The 17,697-nt window shown below is 38.7% G+C and overlaps 1 protein-coding gene across 1 annotated transcript; it reads left to right on the forward strand.

Annotated features, from left to right (window-relative positions):
- The first annotated feature begins 6,872 nt into the window (after positions 1–6,872).
- pfkfb4b (6-phosphofructo-2-kinase/fructose-2,6-biphosphatase 4b) lies at positions 6,873–17,678 on the forward strand. The gene is made up of 14 exons (XM_066663834.1): positions 6,873–7,092; positions 9,625–9,741; positions 10,200–10,296; positions 10,385–10,451; positions 10,601–10,675; positions 10,778–10,834; positions 10,953–11,074; positions 11,655–11,862; positions 13,042–13,188; positions 13,311–13,415; positions 13,803–13,932; positions 14,083–14,145; positions 14,448–14,512; positions 16,029–17,678. The coding sequence occupies exons 1-14, from the start codon at positions 6,945–6,947 to the stop codon at positions 16,086–16,088; spliced, it is 1,461 nt and encodes a 486-aa protein (XP_066519931.1). The 5' UTR covers positions 6,873–6,944; the 3' UTR covers positions 16,089–17,678.
- The last annotated feature ends 19 nt before the right edge of the window (positions 17,679–17,697 follow it).

Below are 17,697 nucleotides of genomic sequence, written 5' to 3' on the forward strand. Positions count from 1 at the left end.
GTCACTTCCCAATAGGGGGCGGCACAGTGGCGCTGTCAGCTTCAGGGCCTGGGGTTGTGCGTTCGAGCCCCACTCTGTGAGGTGTTTGGTGACGTGCTGTGTTCTCCCCGTGTCCATAGGTGGATTGGCTCTTAGGTGTGAGTGAATGTGTGCATAGGTGTGTTCCGGCCTTGCACCCCGTGATTCCGGGTAGGCTCTCGATAATGAATGAATATCCCAGTAGATAACCATTCAGTCAAAGCAATATAATCCTGTACATTGTGATACCAGCCCAGCAAAAATGACCGGATTACCATTCCTTGCAATTAGACATTAGTACAAATTCACACACATATATACATGTTTTATGTTTAAGGGGGTGCTGGACCACAAATATTTCTCCATACAAATGCATGTGTTTTTCGATAAAATCACATACTGGCCCAATATTGCCTTAAGAAGAAGATGTAAAAGATGATTCACTGTAATACTGTACAGAAATGGTAATGTATGTTTATGGAAGTTTAACTGCACCAACATTTGTTCCATGAATTACGTGTCTGTGGGCAGTGTGGTGTGTGTGTGTGTGTGTGTGTGTGTGCACGCATGCAATAAGGAGGGTGTGTTTGACGGCAGGGCTAGGAGTATGTCAGCAGTGAGGTCTACAAGGGGTGAGTTACCATGGTAACCTGTCCTAGGTAACTAGTTGTGGTCTTTTGGATAATACTGATAAATTGCAGTTTTTAACACCTTCTTTATACCTCTATTTATACATCTATTTTCTGCCTCATTTTTTGACTTGATCTATTTCTCCCTCCCTCCGCTTTCCCATCTGTCTTTCTTTCTCTGGTCTGTGTTTTGGTGTTTGGTAAATCCTGTCGTCGGACAGGATAAATATAATCTTGGAAAGTCTTTCTGAAATGGTGTAGTGTCCTTTTCGTATTTCTGCATAGACAAAGGTTACACTGCCAACCTATTGGACGTGCTTTGTTATTGTTTCAATCTTCATTGTGTCTCCATTGTTGTTTTTTCTTTTCTTTTATATCACTCATTCTGTTGCTTCACTGCCTATTCTTTTTCCCTTCTCTGGTTATCCCTCCCTGTTTTCCCCTCTCTCTCTCTCTCGCTCCCTCTTTCTCTCATTCCCACCCCCTCCCTTTCTCTCTGCAGTATCTGTGTGAAAGTTCAACTGCACTCCCTCAAATCCCCTTCAGCCTTCAGCAAGCGCTGTTTCTCTCTCCAGCAAGTGTGTGCTTGTTTGTGTGTCAGTATCTAATTTGTAGATTTATGTTTCATTCTATGAATACTTATTAATTTAGGAAATGGCAGGCAAATTCACAGTTATGCATATGCATGATGTAATACTGCAGCATATAAATACACACATTGATTCTCTCTCTCTCTCTCTCTCTCTCTCTCTCTCTCTCTCTCTCTCTCTTTCACACACACAAACACACATAATGTTCTCAGATGTGAGGTATTATGGGCTCAGATGTGTCAGGCTGTTATGTAAGAAATCTGTCTGCCCCACATAGGGATGCAGGAGACCTGAAGGACAGAGATAACACAAGTGTGTATGTTTGTGTGAATGTGTGGATTTTGTGGGCATATGCATGCCTGTATTTGCAGACACTGACTGAATAAGACTGGTATGCATCACTGTACACTGTAGCCCTACAGACCCAGTGCACACTGAATGATCTGTACTATGTGGGTGATCATACTGTAAATATTTAAATACATATTATTAATGGTCATTCATTCATTCATTATCTGTAACTGCTTATCAAGTTCAGGGTCGTGGTGGGTCCAGAGCCCACCTGGAATCATTGGGCGCAAGGCAGGAACACACCCTGGAGGGGGCGCAAGTCCTTCACAGTGCAACACACACTCACAGCTACGGACACTTTTGAGTCGCCAGTCCACCTACAAACGTGTGTTTTTGGACTGTGGAAGGAAGCACCCGGAGGAAACCCACACAGACACAGGGAGAACACACTAATAGACAGTCCTCATAGACAGTCATCCAGAGCGGGAATCGAACCCACAACCTCCAGGTCCCTGGAGCTATGTGACCGTGACACTACCACCGTGCTGCCCTATTATTAACAGTGCTGTATAGTGCTGTATATAATAATACTGTTCTCACATCAAAATCAAAATGTTCTGTGTGGTGTAGAGTTTTGTGTTTTCATCAGAACCACTTTGTTTGATTCCTATTACAGAGCCAGGGCCTAGCACAAGCACCAGCACACAGAAACCAGAGCGCTAGAGAATGGTGAGGAAATATTTGCTGAATTTTTCAAGAATGTACTGGACTGGAATTATAAACAGTTCATTTTAAGTGAAATCTACAAACTGCAGTGAATCTAAAGTTGTATTTAGAATCATAAACAGTATCTTTGTGAATTTGCTAGTGAACCTGAGAAGGATAGATTTATAGAGACATTATTTGTAAAATGGGTGGCACTGTGGTGCTACAGGTAGTGTTGCTGTCACACAGCTCCAGAGTCCTGCTTTTTCCCTGCATCTGCGTGTTTCCTCCAGGCGCTCAGGTTTCCTCCAAGTGCTCCAGTTTCCTCCCATGGAGCAAAACACATGTTGGTAGGTGGATTGGCTACTCAACAGTGTCCAACTAAAAGGGACCATACTGATGGTCATCCATAAATGGAAGTGCGTAAATGGTTGGGGGTAAGCCAAATTTAAAAATAATTTTTGAACAGCGTTAACACTGTGTATTCGTATGTACAAAAAGGGGTGGGGGCTACAGGAAATGCTTGTGAACCACAAATGAAATGAAGGCCCATAAAAATAAATTCAGAGATTCCACAAAGAAGGATTTCTCTGTTTAGCTAGATAGCGTAAGCCCAAAGTCAAGCCCATCCATTAGGAAAACAGCTTGGACAGTCCTCAACTTTGGGCTTAAGTTATCTAGCTGAGAAATCCTGCTTTGTGGTATACCCTTCTGACTAACACAAACACACACACACACACACAATCTGCTGTGTTTGCTACGACATTGTGTCATCTAGTGGCTATAAAAAGAATTACCACTGGTGAATCTCTGTTTTTACTATTTATTTACAGTTTATTTATTTTCGTGAAATAAAAGCAGTTAATTTACCTCTTATATTATGAAGGAAATTACTTGTTTGAATTGGCAGGAAATTAAATAAACCTCTGAATTTGTTCTTACTGAAGATACTTTGATACCATTAGTTTGTTTCTTGAGTCTTAAGAACTCTCCTAAAAATGTACAATAAATAAATTAATTAATTAAAAATATTTGTCCTATTATGTATCTGACTTAGACTGGCAAACATTTAAAAAAAAGTATATATACATATATATATATATGTATATATAATTTTTTTTTTTTTTTTTGTATACATTTCTCTCTTGAAAAATGTGTAGATTACTTGAACCCCCTGAGTTTATCATCGTGAGCAAGGTATGATTCAGGATTTATCCACTAGATGGCACATATTCTACTTTGTCCAGCATGTCCAGTACATGATCAAAAGTATCCAGACACTAGAGGTGGGCGACACTGGGAATTTTAGTATCGGTCCGCGCTGAGTCACACACAGACAGAGAGTAGACTTTAATGAATCCGAGTGCGCAGCAGTCAGTGCGTGCTGCAGAGAAAAAAGCTTGAGTATCGATCTTTTTACACGAGTATTGCTCAATACCAATACCAGCGTTGGAATCGATATGATCGATATTTGATCGATCCGCCCACCTCTTCCAGACACAATTCTCACTTAAAGTTCGGCTCCTTTAAGCTGGATGCATTGCTGACACAGATGCACAAAACAAATGTGTATTCACAGCCTGTATAATCTTTATAGAAACTCATTACTAGAAAAAGATGCTTTGCAGCCGTCTCACATGAGCCTTAGATCAATGCTGAGTGCCAGACCTGGGGTAGAGGGTATAAAGCTCCCTAGCATTTATTTACCAGTGGACCAGCTGAACTGTGCTCTTTGGAGTGACGGGGTTCAATTCAGTGAATACCTTCTGAATGAGTTTGGAATGATGTGTATCAGCACAAATGTCCTTGTAGACTTTCAAAAAGATAACCGCAGGCACTATAAACGTTTACACATATACATCCCCTAAGTAACTCAAGTCGATGTTAGCTTTCGACAGCTTATTCGGATTTCCTGTTCCACCTTAAATGTGCAGTTGTACCATGTCGTCTGTAGACGGGGCACTTTAGCACTGAGATGGCGTAAATAAAACGGATACAAGCCTTAGATTAATTTAGAGCAGAATATATTTGAAAATGTACCTTATTGTATAAATCAGCAATGTGTAAAACAGTGTGATTAATCTACTTGAAAATGAGCTGTCTTATGTTTGAACAGATCTTAGGACGATCCACCGAGGAAAGATTCCTCAAAATATATTATGCGCAGGAGCATGATAAGATGGGCTTAAACCAATAGAATGATCACGTTTTCACGGCGACCAATAGCATGATGCGTGTTCAGAGTATGAACATCATGTACAGACTATGTGGCAATACGTCTGAGTATAGTGTACAGTATTGTGGGTCGATGAACTTCCCATGAACCCAAGTTGTTTTTATACATGGGACTTGACACCTTTATGTTTTTTTTTTTATTTCTCGGCAGAGGACAAGCCCAAATGTGGGCAATTTTGAACTATGTTTTTTTTATGTACGCTATCATTTACATGAAGTAAGTTGCACAATCTATTATATAGCCTGTCTGTTAGTGCTGAAGGCTGCTTTCACTCCTGAATAATCAGTAAAAGCAGCACAATGATTGAATGCTTTGAATATGAAAAGGCTGCGCTTCACGCTGATGGTTTTCTCTGAAAAGCACGAGCTGTCCAGTTCCACCACGCTGTTTACTGCAGGGAGCCCCTCCGCTGTGCACGCCTTCTCGAGCAGAGACATTTGCCTCCTATTGGTCGAGCGCTCTCTGTCGCGGCCTCTGATTGGTCAGAACCGTATCAACATTCGCAGCCCATGTGCGCTGCATGTGAACAGCGACAGACTTCTGTGTTTTGAGAACTCTATAACCCTTACAGTTGTACATGTTTTTTTTCCTAAGGTGGGCTCCTCTCCCCACCGAAATACGGTAATTCTGAATCGCTTATACCTATGGATAGTGTTGGAACAATAACGTATTTCAGTAATCCGGATTATTTAAACCATTCGTGAAAATACAGCTGAATCAATGGCCAAAATTTGTGGGGGAAAATAAGCCTGGCCATCTGCCCTATACATGCGACATACTGTTCTTTTTTTTTTTTTTTTTACAATTGGTTGAAATTATACAGTGTTTAATGTGTCTTTCTGACAAGAAATTTTACAGAGATTAAATTGATAGTGTCAGACACAAGGAGCAGTGGGCAGGTGTTGTCTTTTAAATTTGTTCTTTTGTTCCTGCTTTCATCAGTGGAAGTTGTTGTTTTTCTGCTGGCAAGTTGTTTCTTGAAAATAGGAGAGGAGACTCGAAAAGTAGAGATGAAATTAAGTTTATTGGGTATTTTCCTAAACAAGTCTGAAACTCTCTCTGTACAATACCCTTTTAAGAATAACACAGTGATCCATCCACCCTTAACCACACCCAATCAATTACCATAGCAATCAGGTTAACAGAAATGGAGAACCCCTGATGTGTTGGGGACATTCAGTCTGTCTGCAGCTTGACTCAAATGGTTGGAACAAAAGGCATGGTAATTGCATTATACAAAGTCACCAAGGTGGTCGCATCCTGAATTATCTTAAGAATAAGAAAAATGATTTACAACACAGGTGAAATACACTATATGGACAAAAATATTGAGAAGCATCGTCTACCATTTAATTCAGGTGTTTCTTTCAGTTCCACAGCTGCAGCACCAAGCACCTAGCCACGCAGCTTGCCGTTACAAACATTCATTCATTTATTGTCTGAAACTGCTTATCCCATTCAGGGTCGTGGTAGGTCCAGAGTCTACCCGGAATCAGTGGGTGCAAAGCAAACCCTGCAGGGGGCGCCAGTTTTTCACAGGGCAACACACACTTACATGTCCAAGGATTCTCCAGAGGGAATGTTGCATGGCAAAGTGGGTGAGGGCAAGTTAAAACCAAAATTGTTTCAGGATACCACAAAACATTTTGGACAATTGCATGCTTCCAACCTTGTGGAAACAGTTTGGGGAAAGACCTTTTCTGTTCCATCAAGACTGTGCCTCATAAAATCATGGTTGAGTGAGTTAAGTGTGGAAGAACCTGACTGGCCCACACAGATACCTGACCTCAACCCTTCAAACACCTTTAGCATTAAGCAGAATGGAGAATGCGAGCCAGGCCCTCTCGACCAACATCTGTGTCCTGTGACCTAACATCAAAGCATTAAAAGTGGCTATGATTTTGTATGCACGGATCAATGGATTTGCAATTGTTCCTCGTCAATATCCACTTACCCATCTGCTGCTTGCTTGCAGCTCAAATGTCCCACCCCACAAATTGACGGAATTGGTTTCTTAGGTTTTTGAAGCCATCTCTGTCTGAATTTGCCCTGTCTGACTTCTGTCTGAAGTTACAAAGCAGAAATGCGGATTACTTATCTATTATATCTCTTCCAGCATATTACAACACCACGGTTACAAAAGACAATTTGATATTCACTGTTCTTAAAAATAGGATCTACTGTGTTATTTCACCCGAGTTCATTGGAAAATGTGGGTTTCGAAATAATTCGTGCATCTTGCAAATGTTAAAGTTCGGACAGCTGGGATCTGTGAATATAAGAGCACATCGTGTATCTCTGTCTATGGGCTGGAGGGGAGTTGTCTGTTTGGTGGTGCGCATTTTTTCAGGGTTTTACGGTAAAGCTGGTCCTCGAGCTCCTCAGCCGATATGACATAAGTAGTTGCAGCGCGAGCAACCCCCAGTCTCGTGCTTTCACGCTCAGAGGAGACCGGGAGACTGGAGGTGCGAGTCAATGCGGGATGTTAACGCCACCGGGATGAGCTCCACAGAAGATACGACGATGTCGGCAGTGCCGCGCGAGCTCACTCAGAACCCGCTGCGCAAGATATGGATGCCGTGCAAAAACGGCCTCCCGGAAAAACACACTTCTCAGAGGAGAGGTGAGTTCTGCTACAGAGAACAGGCACAGCGGTAGTTTAACGGCCGAGCGAAACTCCTTGTTCATTCGAATTATCATTACCCGCTCCACCTTAAATGGTCCAGAAGTTAAAATCAGTGCAGCATACGAAGGTGAAAGTTGCTTATTTAATTTTCTGTGCCACCTTAAAGAGTGCCACTTCATAATCGCATTATACGTTCCCTGTTTAAGGTGGAACCGGGTACTGGAGAATGAAGCTAACAGCGGTTAAGGTGTCGGTTAACGTTAGCGCTCTAAAGCCGTGTGGTGGTGGTGTCGCTCTCTGCGAACGGGTTTAAAGCCTCGCCGAAGCAGTGTACGACTGAAGGCCGCAAAGTGATGCAACCGAGAAAGGAGAATTGACTGTTTTCCCGGATCCGAGCTCTTCTGATGTTCCCCATCACGTTGCTGTACCGGGGTCACCGAGTTCAGTCGGTTTGGGTTCTAATAAGTCATGTTCTCATATATTTAAGGTTTCCCCGAGACCTGCTGCAGAGATGTTGCACGGTCTCTTACCTGTGAGGACAGAGCATACACTCAACTCTAACGCGAGCCCTGGATCAGGGCGGGAACGGTGCTGACAGTGATGCAGGGATCACCGGTATCATCCGATGCTAGCGTTAAAGGCATAGACCGGTGTTGGGCGAGGTATCATCATGTACAAAACTGAATATTCACTGTTCATTTTACACCCCAATTTAATAAAAAAAAATATTTTACTTTATTATATAAAGTATTTTTAAGTGCAGACGTCTGACCAGAAAAGAAAGTGTTTTTTTTTTTCTGCCCATGGCAGTATTTTTGTCTAGAGATGTTAGGCTTTTGTGCACAGCTAAGAATATAATTAAGTGATGTGTTTTCTTCCCAACCTGTGTAGACCTAGTTTTAAACATGGCCCAATCAATATTTTCATAAATAAATACATTTTATATCATTTTTAAAGTGATCATCATATTAATGAATTGTATTATATTTGCATCTCTAGTGTGTCGTATGAAGAGTATTTTGCCCTGCTCTAAGACATAGACATTAAGAGCTATAAAGTCCTTGGTAGTTGGGTAAAGTTAAAAATAAGGAGTACCAAGGGAGAGTGTTTAATGTTCTTATTATTTTGTAATTTTGCGAGGCTAGTATATTTATGTCCTGAGGCCAATAAGATTGTTTATATACGTGTGTGTGTGTAAAGCCTGGCAGTGCTGAGAAATACCTGGCACTGATGTATGTGTGGTGTTGTGGAAAATGTAAAAACAAGCAGAAATGTTTTATGACCCTGTCAGCCCTCTCCTACCACCGCTCCACTTCCCTCTGCCCTTCGCTGCACTTAGTTTGAGCCATGACATGTTAGATAATACCCTCTTCTTCCATTCTCCTTCTGAGCTCTGAAGTCTAGTGAAAGTGTGTTGACTAGATCTCAGCACATATTTTGGTCTTTTCCTGGCTTAAACATAAACATATGAAAGGAGCCGAGTCAGGTATTTTAAGAATTAGACTAGGTTTTATTCTGGAAACTAAGCTTTAATTTACCTGATTGGCCACAGTGTCATTACAGTTGACTGATAGGTAAAGGGAGTGTCGGGAAATCTGGAGGCCCATGATTTGACTCTGTTTGAGTGTGTACAGTGTTCATATGGAGTCTGTAGTAGGATGACCAACTATGTTATAGTATCCAACATGTGCGCCAAAACATGTATCAGTTAATTATGGATATTGTCATATCACTTGCAGTCATAAATGTCTTGATAAATTTTCTAAGAATGCTTTGTTGTATTTGTTGACATGTAATAAGCACACAGATGGTAATTGATGTGCAGCATTCCTGGAGTAATTGGGCACCTCTATAAAGATACATTGGCCAAGAATCTTTTTTTACTATAGTTTGGCACACTATTCATGACTGGTTTTACTTCACTAATTATTTTAGCTTCACATTACATAGTGTTTCTTTGAGCTGCAGTGAGTTGAACTAAATTAAACTAAACATATATAAGCTCTAATCCCTGTTGGGGTGAACTTACGGTGTTCCCACAATCTCCCCTTTTCTATGAAGCAGTGTAAGTACGTTGAGTTAAAGCAATATAAATCACTGAGGTTTCATTTGTATAATGATTCTTACACTAATTCAATACATTTGAAGTTGAGGGGGTGTGCATGCTTGTGTGTGTTGCTGCTCTATAGCCTCCCTGCATGGTTAGCTCTTTGAAAAGAGATCCACTGAGCAATGAACAAAGAGAGCATTCATTTTACTGTTCAGTTCAGTGTGTCCTTGTTGCAGTTTGCCATTTGTTTCTATTCTTTTCCTATATCTTTGTAATGCACAGAATAATCCAAAGTATTTGCTGTTTTTACTCTATATTGTCGGCTTTCTTTTTGTTTGTCTATTTTTCACCTATGATGGACTGGCACCCCATCCAGGGTGTGTTCCTGCCTCACATCCAGTAGGCTCCAGACCTACGGTGACAGTATAGAGGATATGGAAAAATTAATAATTGAATGTGTCTTTCTCTCTTTCTTTCAGTATGTATGACAAACTGTCCCACCCTCATTGTGACTGTGGGTTTGCCAGCAAGAGGAAAAACCTATATTTCTAAGAAACTCACTCGCTACCTCAACTGGATTGGTGTGCCAACTAAAGGTATTTTAAACACAGGCATCCAAGCACTCTAATTCCTGGTTAGGATGTATTGATACAAACAATATCGGAGCAATTTTAAACAAATCATATATATTATACTTTGAGTACTGCTGCTCTGTGCAAAGTGATGTCTTATAAATTGGTTTGTCTTGTTTTCATTAATAGTGCTCTAAAAACTGACACTAAAACTGATGTTGCACCGAAATTTAACTCTTAACTAGACAGAATAAGACAATAATATAGAAAAAACACCCAGATAATCTTTAAAATGTTTAAACACTTCAGAAAAATATTACCTGCCTAGATAACTAGTATGTATATGTACAATGTTACATTAGCCTCTGGTCTATATACATGTCAGCATGTCATTGTTGTATTATTTGATTCAAGTATTACAGTGACATAAGATTTTTAAAAATCTACCTATCTATTTACTTATTTATTTATTGTATTTGTAGAATTTAATGTTGGACAGTATCGGAGGGAGTGTGTGAAGATCTACAAGAACTTTGAGTTCTTCCGTCCTGATAATGAAGAGGGACTAAAGATCAGGAAGTAAGATTGTGTGTGCGCTTCTGTGTGTTTATGATTTGAACTTGTTTTGTAACAAGTTGTACTGACTTTTTTTCATGTGTATTTTCAGACAGTGTGCTCTGACAGCACTGAATGATGTCAGACAGTACCTCAGTGTGGAAGGAGGCCATGTGGCTGTGAGTAGATTCCCATTTTATTATTTATTCTGTATTATGTCACCAAAGATGTCAACTTTGCAATTGTCAAAACATACTTTTTTTTTACTTACTAAAAGAACAAAACAGAGAGGTAATGTGTCTGAGTTTGAATACATGTGATTCTGCAGGTGTTTGATGCCACAAATACTACAAGAGATAGGAGGAGTATGATCATCAGGTTTGCAGATCAGAATGGCTACAAGGTACTAACTAGTTCCTCTGATACAAACAGTTTATTTATACTCCCAGTTGTGAGTTAATTCTTGCTGAAGCCAGTGTGGGTCTAATTAATCTCTGCTTGGCAGGTATTTTTTGTTGAGTCTGTGTGTGAAGACCCTGAAGTTATTGCCCAGAACATTGTAGTAAGTCTGTAGTTTTATATTGAAGAGATTGACACATTTATAAGCATGCAAATGCAGCTAAAATTAGTTAAATTGGTGAATTTAGCAAAATCTCTAAGTATTTTGTGTGTCTGAGCAGCAGGTGAAATTGGGCAGTCCAGACTACACTGACTGTAACACTGAGGAAGCCATTCAGGACTTTATGAAGAGGATCAAATGTTATGAAAATTCTTATCAACCACTGGATGAGATTTTGGACAGGTAGGTATTTTATAATCCTACTTTTCTGGATGTTTAAACCATCATCCAAACAACGTCGCAAATTATAGATAATGCTATTAGCGTTAATGCAAGATGCACACACACAAACAGCTGTTGTGAGAAGTTCGGCAATTCTTCTTTTTTTAAACCCCCCCCCCCCCCTCTTTCCTCACTTAATCCACACATTTATCTCTTATAAAGTTGTTGAAGCTAGAATATGGAGATGTTTTATTGTTTGAGCCTTGAGCTCAGTGCTGCAATGAAAGCTTGTCCGAGCTTCATTGTATTTGATGTTAATTTTCTAAGTTTCAGGGAGAGAGTTCAGAAATTCCAATTAAAATATTCTGAAAAATTATAAAGAAGTAAAAATAAGTTTCCTCTAACCAATTTGTTGTGTGTACCTCCTACGCATTTCAGAAAAAAAGAAATACTAGCATTTTAACTCGCGATTAATCATAAATAATGGCAGTGATTAACTCATTATAAATGTTTTAATTGATTGACACCTCTAATTATGAACAAAACTGTCCAGAATGCATCTGTTGTAGGTTTGTAAATTAATTAATTTATTTTTAAACAGGGACCTGTCATACATTAAGGTGATGGATGTGGGGCGGCGGTATTTAGTGAATCGGGTGCTGGATCATATTCAGAGCCGGATTGTGTACTACTTGATGAATATCCACATCACACCACGCTCCATCTATCTATGTCGTCACGGAGAGAGTGAACTAAACCTCAGGGGACGCATCGGTGGAGACTCTGGCCTGTCAATCCGTGGCAAAGAGGTGTGTGTTACCTGTTTACAGTCTTGTTTTATCGATTTACTCAATTATTTTTAAAATAGGAAATAAAGATGTAACTCTGGCTGTATGCAATTGGCAGGTGCAAAATTAATTGCAGTGATCAATCTAGAAGATTGGCTTTAAAATGAGATGAAATAACATTTTGATAGATGCAGACGGGCCAAGTGAAACACCTTAAATCATCCCCACAGAACATACATTTCCCTTTACTGAATACAAGCTCTCAAAACGCATAACGGTGTAACAACATTAAAAACTATTCTGCTAGAGAGCATACAGATTCCAGCTGTTGGACTTGGCTAATTCTAAGAAAATAAGTGCCAAGCAAGAGAGTAGTCAGTTGAAGCAATGGAAGGATGATAAAAGTCATTCAAGAAGGAAATCTAAATTCTGCAAATGAAAACAACACAACTTTAAAATCTACAATTAATTTAGAATATGGTACAATTATGTTCCCTTACTAAATGTAGTGAATACAGAATAGAATAGAATGTCTTTATTGTCATTGTACTAGTACAACGAAATTGAAAAGATACTCTGTGATGAATCATGGATCAGCATTGATCATGGAGATGTTGCTTTTATTTGGTGCCATTGTAATGAAAATGAACAAAAATGAGTTGGGAAAATTTATTTGTGATACAAGTTTGCAGGTCAGGTGAAAGACCAAGTAGATGGCCATCATTTCCTTAGCAGCTTTTGGACACTTTTTTGTTACATTCTGAGCTTTCTTGAGGAATGGCAAATCAACACAATGTCACGGCCAGCAAAATGTTCAGATCTTGAAAATTTCTGGTGGAAATGGGTGACATGGGAAAAGTTTCAAGTCCAAGCTGCACACGCTACACCACCACAACATACATAGATACATACATAAATGTAAATATATTTGTGTATGTCTGTAAATTATGTTGATAATTACAAATATTTTTTCTCAACATTGAGTGAGTTCTTTTTTTCCCTCTCTGTAATATCTGGGAAAATTTGCCACTAAATAAATTGTATGAGGTATTTTTCAAGCAAATTTCAAATTAGCTATATATTTTTTTTGTTTTATTTTGCATAAAAAAGCAGTGTGAATATCCTCAATTTGGTGATTTCATAATATTTGCCAAGCATATTTTTCATTTCTGACAATTTTCTTTGCTTCTTCTCTGTTAGTTTGCACTTTGCCTTGGCAAATTCATTCAAGAGCAGAATATAAAAGATCTGAAGGTTTGGACGAGTCAGATGAAGAGAACCATTCAAACAGCTGAGGCTCTGGGTGTCCAGTATGAACAGTGGAAAGCTCTAAATGAAATTGATGCTGTAAGTGACTGTGTTGACTCTAAAAATGGGGAGGGGAAAATAAAAACCAAAAAAAAAAAAAATAATAATTTCTTTAATGCGTTTGACCTGTGGTGTAAACAATGTTGTGCTACTTGCTGCAGGGGGTGTGCGAGGAGATGATGTATGAAGAAATTCAGGAACATTATCCTCTGGAATTTGCTCTGCGTGACCAGGACAAGTACCGCTACCGTTACCCTAAAGGAGAGGTAAATTAACTCTAACTAAATTGTTCCGATTTTTATGAAACTGTTCTCACAGGCCACCTCCCAACTTTCAACAGTTTATTTTCTCCCAAAAACAGGTTTTAGTTAAAAACTGAATTATTGTCTTATCTTAAAATAATGTTTGTACTTTGTGTGATGATGGGCCAGATGGCACATTTCAGTGCTTTATCTCTACAAAATGCCTGCTTTATTATGAAAGTAAATTTAGGCCAAATTTGAACACCCACTGACTTAATGGCTTAATGTCATTGGATCCATTTTAGTAATAGGGCAAGGACCAAAAAATAATTTGAGCCTGAAGATCATAGTGTTTGCACAAAGGCTGTAAATAAAATGGCTGAATTAAACAGAATCTTTCTGTATGTGTAGTCTTATGAGGATCTGGTGCAGCGACTGGAGCCAGTGATTATGGAGTTGGAGAGGCAGGAGAATGTTCTGGTGATCTGTCACCAGGCTGTTATGCGCTGCCTTCTTGCTTACTTTCTGGACAAAAGTGCAGGTATACCCTCTGTCATTCACCTTGTAAAGAGTTATAGGGATTTTTTTTTAAAGATGTCTTTGGTAACATGATGGATTTCTAACATAATATAGACTTTGATAATGAATGGAAATGTAACATTATACCACTTTTTGTGCCATTTTATTTTAGAGGAGTTGCCTTACCTGAAGTGTCCCCTACACACAGTGCTGAAGCTAACACCAGTGGCCTATGGTGAGTGCATCTGATGTGCTCCCCTTATACTGTTTTTTTTTTTTACATCCCACTCACATGCGCACACTCATGAAATTGCAGTGCAACATGTGACTTCATAATTATAGCTGAATATAGGTGAGAAAACCTTTTAACTTGGACTTAATTGCTCTGTGATAAAGAGGAACAGTGGTTAAGAAGAATGTGGTTTTGTTAATTGCAGAGTAAACTGACTTTATGCCTATTTGCTGCTCAAAGGTTGTTTGTGTTTTTACATAAACGTGTAATTAGTTTCCCTCCTTTACTCTGTTCCGTTACGCAAGGGTGCAAAGTGGAGTCCATCTATCTCAATGTGGAAGCAGTGAACACCCACAGGGACAAACCTGAGGTATGTAACAAAGTAAATTGTTTTGGAATGTTGTGGTGATAAAGAGTTCAAATCAGAGTTCTAAAACGCAAGTCATCATGCTAGGGAGATATTGTTTTTTTTTTTTTTTTTTACATTTATTTATTTTCATTCAAAATTCAGCATTCAGCATTCAAATACAGCAAATGTAACTTAAACTGATATAATTGCTATACTTTGGCATAAATGGTTGTTTGCAGGTTTAAATTGGTGCCTGAAAGTTTATATATTTCTGCAAATTATTTGACCTAAAACTTCATCAAATTTTGGTGAAAGTTGATTATGAGAACCAAATTAGACTAAAATATTAGACTTAGTAATTTATTGAGGCAAATGATCCAATATTACTTATGAGAGTGGCCAAAGTGAATTTTTTGTTTTCAATCAATGGGAAGACAAGGTGTGAGTGTGTGCCCTGTTTTACTAAAAGAACAGGAATCAAAGTCTGATCTTTACAACACATTTATGGGTGGCACAAACAGTGGAGATTTCTGAACACCTCAGAAGAAATGTTGTTGCCAATCAGGCTGGAAACGTTTGCAAAATCTGTAAAAGGTTTGGACTGCACCAACCCACAATCACAGATTGTGTACAAAGGGAGGAAATTGAAGACCAGTGTTATGTTCTCCAGGAGTGGTCGACCAACAAATCACAGGTCACAGAAGAACCCAGTGTAATTTCTAAGCAACTAAATGGCCTCACATTTCTCACATTGGCTAATGTTAATGTTCATGAGCCCAACATCAGGAAAACACTGAACAACAATGGTGGACAGGGCTAGGATACAAAGGGGAGCCTGCTGCACTCCAAAAAGAACATGGCTACCCATCTGCAGTTTGCTGAAGATCATGGAAAGAAGCCAGAAGGATCATTTTTTGTTTAAACGAAAATGACAATGACCTTAAGCACAAATTGTTCTACCAAAGAATGGTTAAACTTAATCCAATAGAAATGTTGTTGAAAGACCTGAAGCAGATCATGGGAGGAAACCCACCAGCATAAGAGTTAAAGCTTTTGTATGGAGGAATAAGCTAAAATCCTTCCAAGCCGATGTGCAAAATCAAAAATAAATAACTGGAAATATTTAGTTGCAGATATTGCTGCTGCACAAGGGCCCTGTGATGTACTAGCACCCCAGCCATGGTGTGTTGCTTTGTGCCCAGTGATTCTAGGTCGACTCCAGACCTACCGTGACCCTGAACTGGATTAACACTTATAGACAATGAATGAATATTACTGAACAAGGTGTTACATGAAACACAAAGTATAAAAATATTTTCCCACAGAGATATGTAGTAATATTGGTTAATTTTCATCTATAACTACACAACCAAGTTTCAAGCACCACTGTTCCCAATGAAAAATATTTAAAAGCTGAAAAAAAAAAGTTATTCTTACCTGGTGAATTTCTGTTGTGATTATATGAGATTGAGAAATTATTTTATTCTAATCCTGTGAGGTTCTGCATCTTATGCCACTGTTCTCTTTTCTTGAACAGAATGTTGCTGTATCCCGTTTAGCAGAGGAGGCTCTTCTCACTGTTCCTGCCCACCAGTGACCACTGCACCTTGAACATCCTGTACCACAGCAACACTCCCTAAGAGTGCGCTACTGATCAGCCAGCAGCTGTGCTTCATTATTCTCTTTCTGAATTCTTTTGTGCTCAAGCATACAGAGCACAGCATGAACCGGAGGACTTTTTACTTTCAAGTCTTTGTTTAATTTTTCTTGTTTATGAACCAGCTTGATAACTGGAATCCAGTTTAATGATGATGAACCCTAGTGTTGGGGTGTGTTGGTGTGTGAGTGTGTGTTTACATGTATGTTGCTATGCTCACGTGATGCCAGTGCAGACTGGAGACACAGATGATTGGTGTGGTTAAAGGTTTTTTGACATTTTTCTAAGGTAATATATTTTTTTTCTTCAATTTTTTAAAAATGTTATTTTAGTCTCAATTTTTTTTCTATTCCTTTGTAGTTATGATTTATACATTCCATTAAGCAATATTTAAGATTTCATTTGGGAGAGGTTTACATTTTCCCAAGATATGTGAATTTAAATTTTAGGTGGTAAAATGTCATTAACGTGCCAAACACAAAATTTTGTTTAATGTCTCACTGAGGGTGTTTTAGTTATTGTTAATACATATCTCAAACAGAAGAAAACATGGAAAAAATACCCACACAACAGCCTTATAGAAACAAATCAATGATTGTCATTTATGCTACTGGTGTCAGCCCTACTTCTCCCACTCACACTCCACCCTTTCACTAATCCTGATTGAGGCTTCAAGTGAACTGCACTATTTTAAGCTGGTCAGTGTCAGTAGAGAACATTTCCTGGAAAAGCAAAATTACATGTTCTATTTGTGCTCATGTTTGAACAGGATGGGGGAAAAAATGCATTTCCTTTTATGTGTCCCTCAACATTATAAAACTTCAGTGTTAGTTTACTGTACCTATACTGAGCCATCAACTTGTACAGAAATCATCTCATTTTGTTTTATGAAACTATTTTTTTCTCATTACTACATCAAAATACAGAAAAATGTAACTTATTTTGAACACTAGTAATTTCCTCATGTTTGCTGTTAAAGGAGAATCTAGTGTTGTGTTTGTAAATACCTGTAAATCTAAGCTGTTTGAAAACATTTCAACAGATCGCAGTAGCAAAATTTAAATTGGTATCCTGCTGTGCAGACATGCAAAAGCATTTTTACATGTTGAACAAACATTTAGTAAATGAAACAAACAGTTTTAATTATTCAATGGTTTCCTCTGCAGACGAGCAGTGGCAGTAAAGATAATCAGGCTGTAATTTTGATCAGAATCACGCACATGACTGCTGTTTATCTTTGCTATGTCACAGTTATACAGAATCAGCTGCTGTTTTATCATACTTGGAATCCAGCCAGGTGCACAAATCTCGTGCCGTTTCATGGACATAGCATCTGAATATCTAGTCTGTCATTAATGGAAAATTATTTGGTTTTCAAAATAGCGATCATTACACTAGTCCACATGTACCATGCCACTTTACATTCATTTATTTGTACTTTTGTATTTTGTATAAATTATTTTGAAGTTATACTTGTTTTTGAACATAATCAACTTATAATTAAAATTATATCCATGACACTGTAAATACAGTGTGTAAGAAGGTTTTT

Source organism: Hoplias malabaricus, chromosome 3 (genome assembly GCF_029633855.1).
Source record: "Hoplias malabaricus isolate fHopMal1 chromosome 3, fHopMal1.hap1, whole genome shotgun sequence".
In the NCBI taxonomy this organism is placed as follows: domain Eukaryota; kingdom Metazoa; phylum Chordata; class Actinopteri; order Characiformes; family Erythrinidae; genus Hoplias; species Hoplias malabaricus.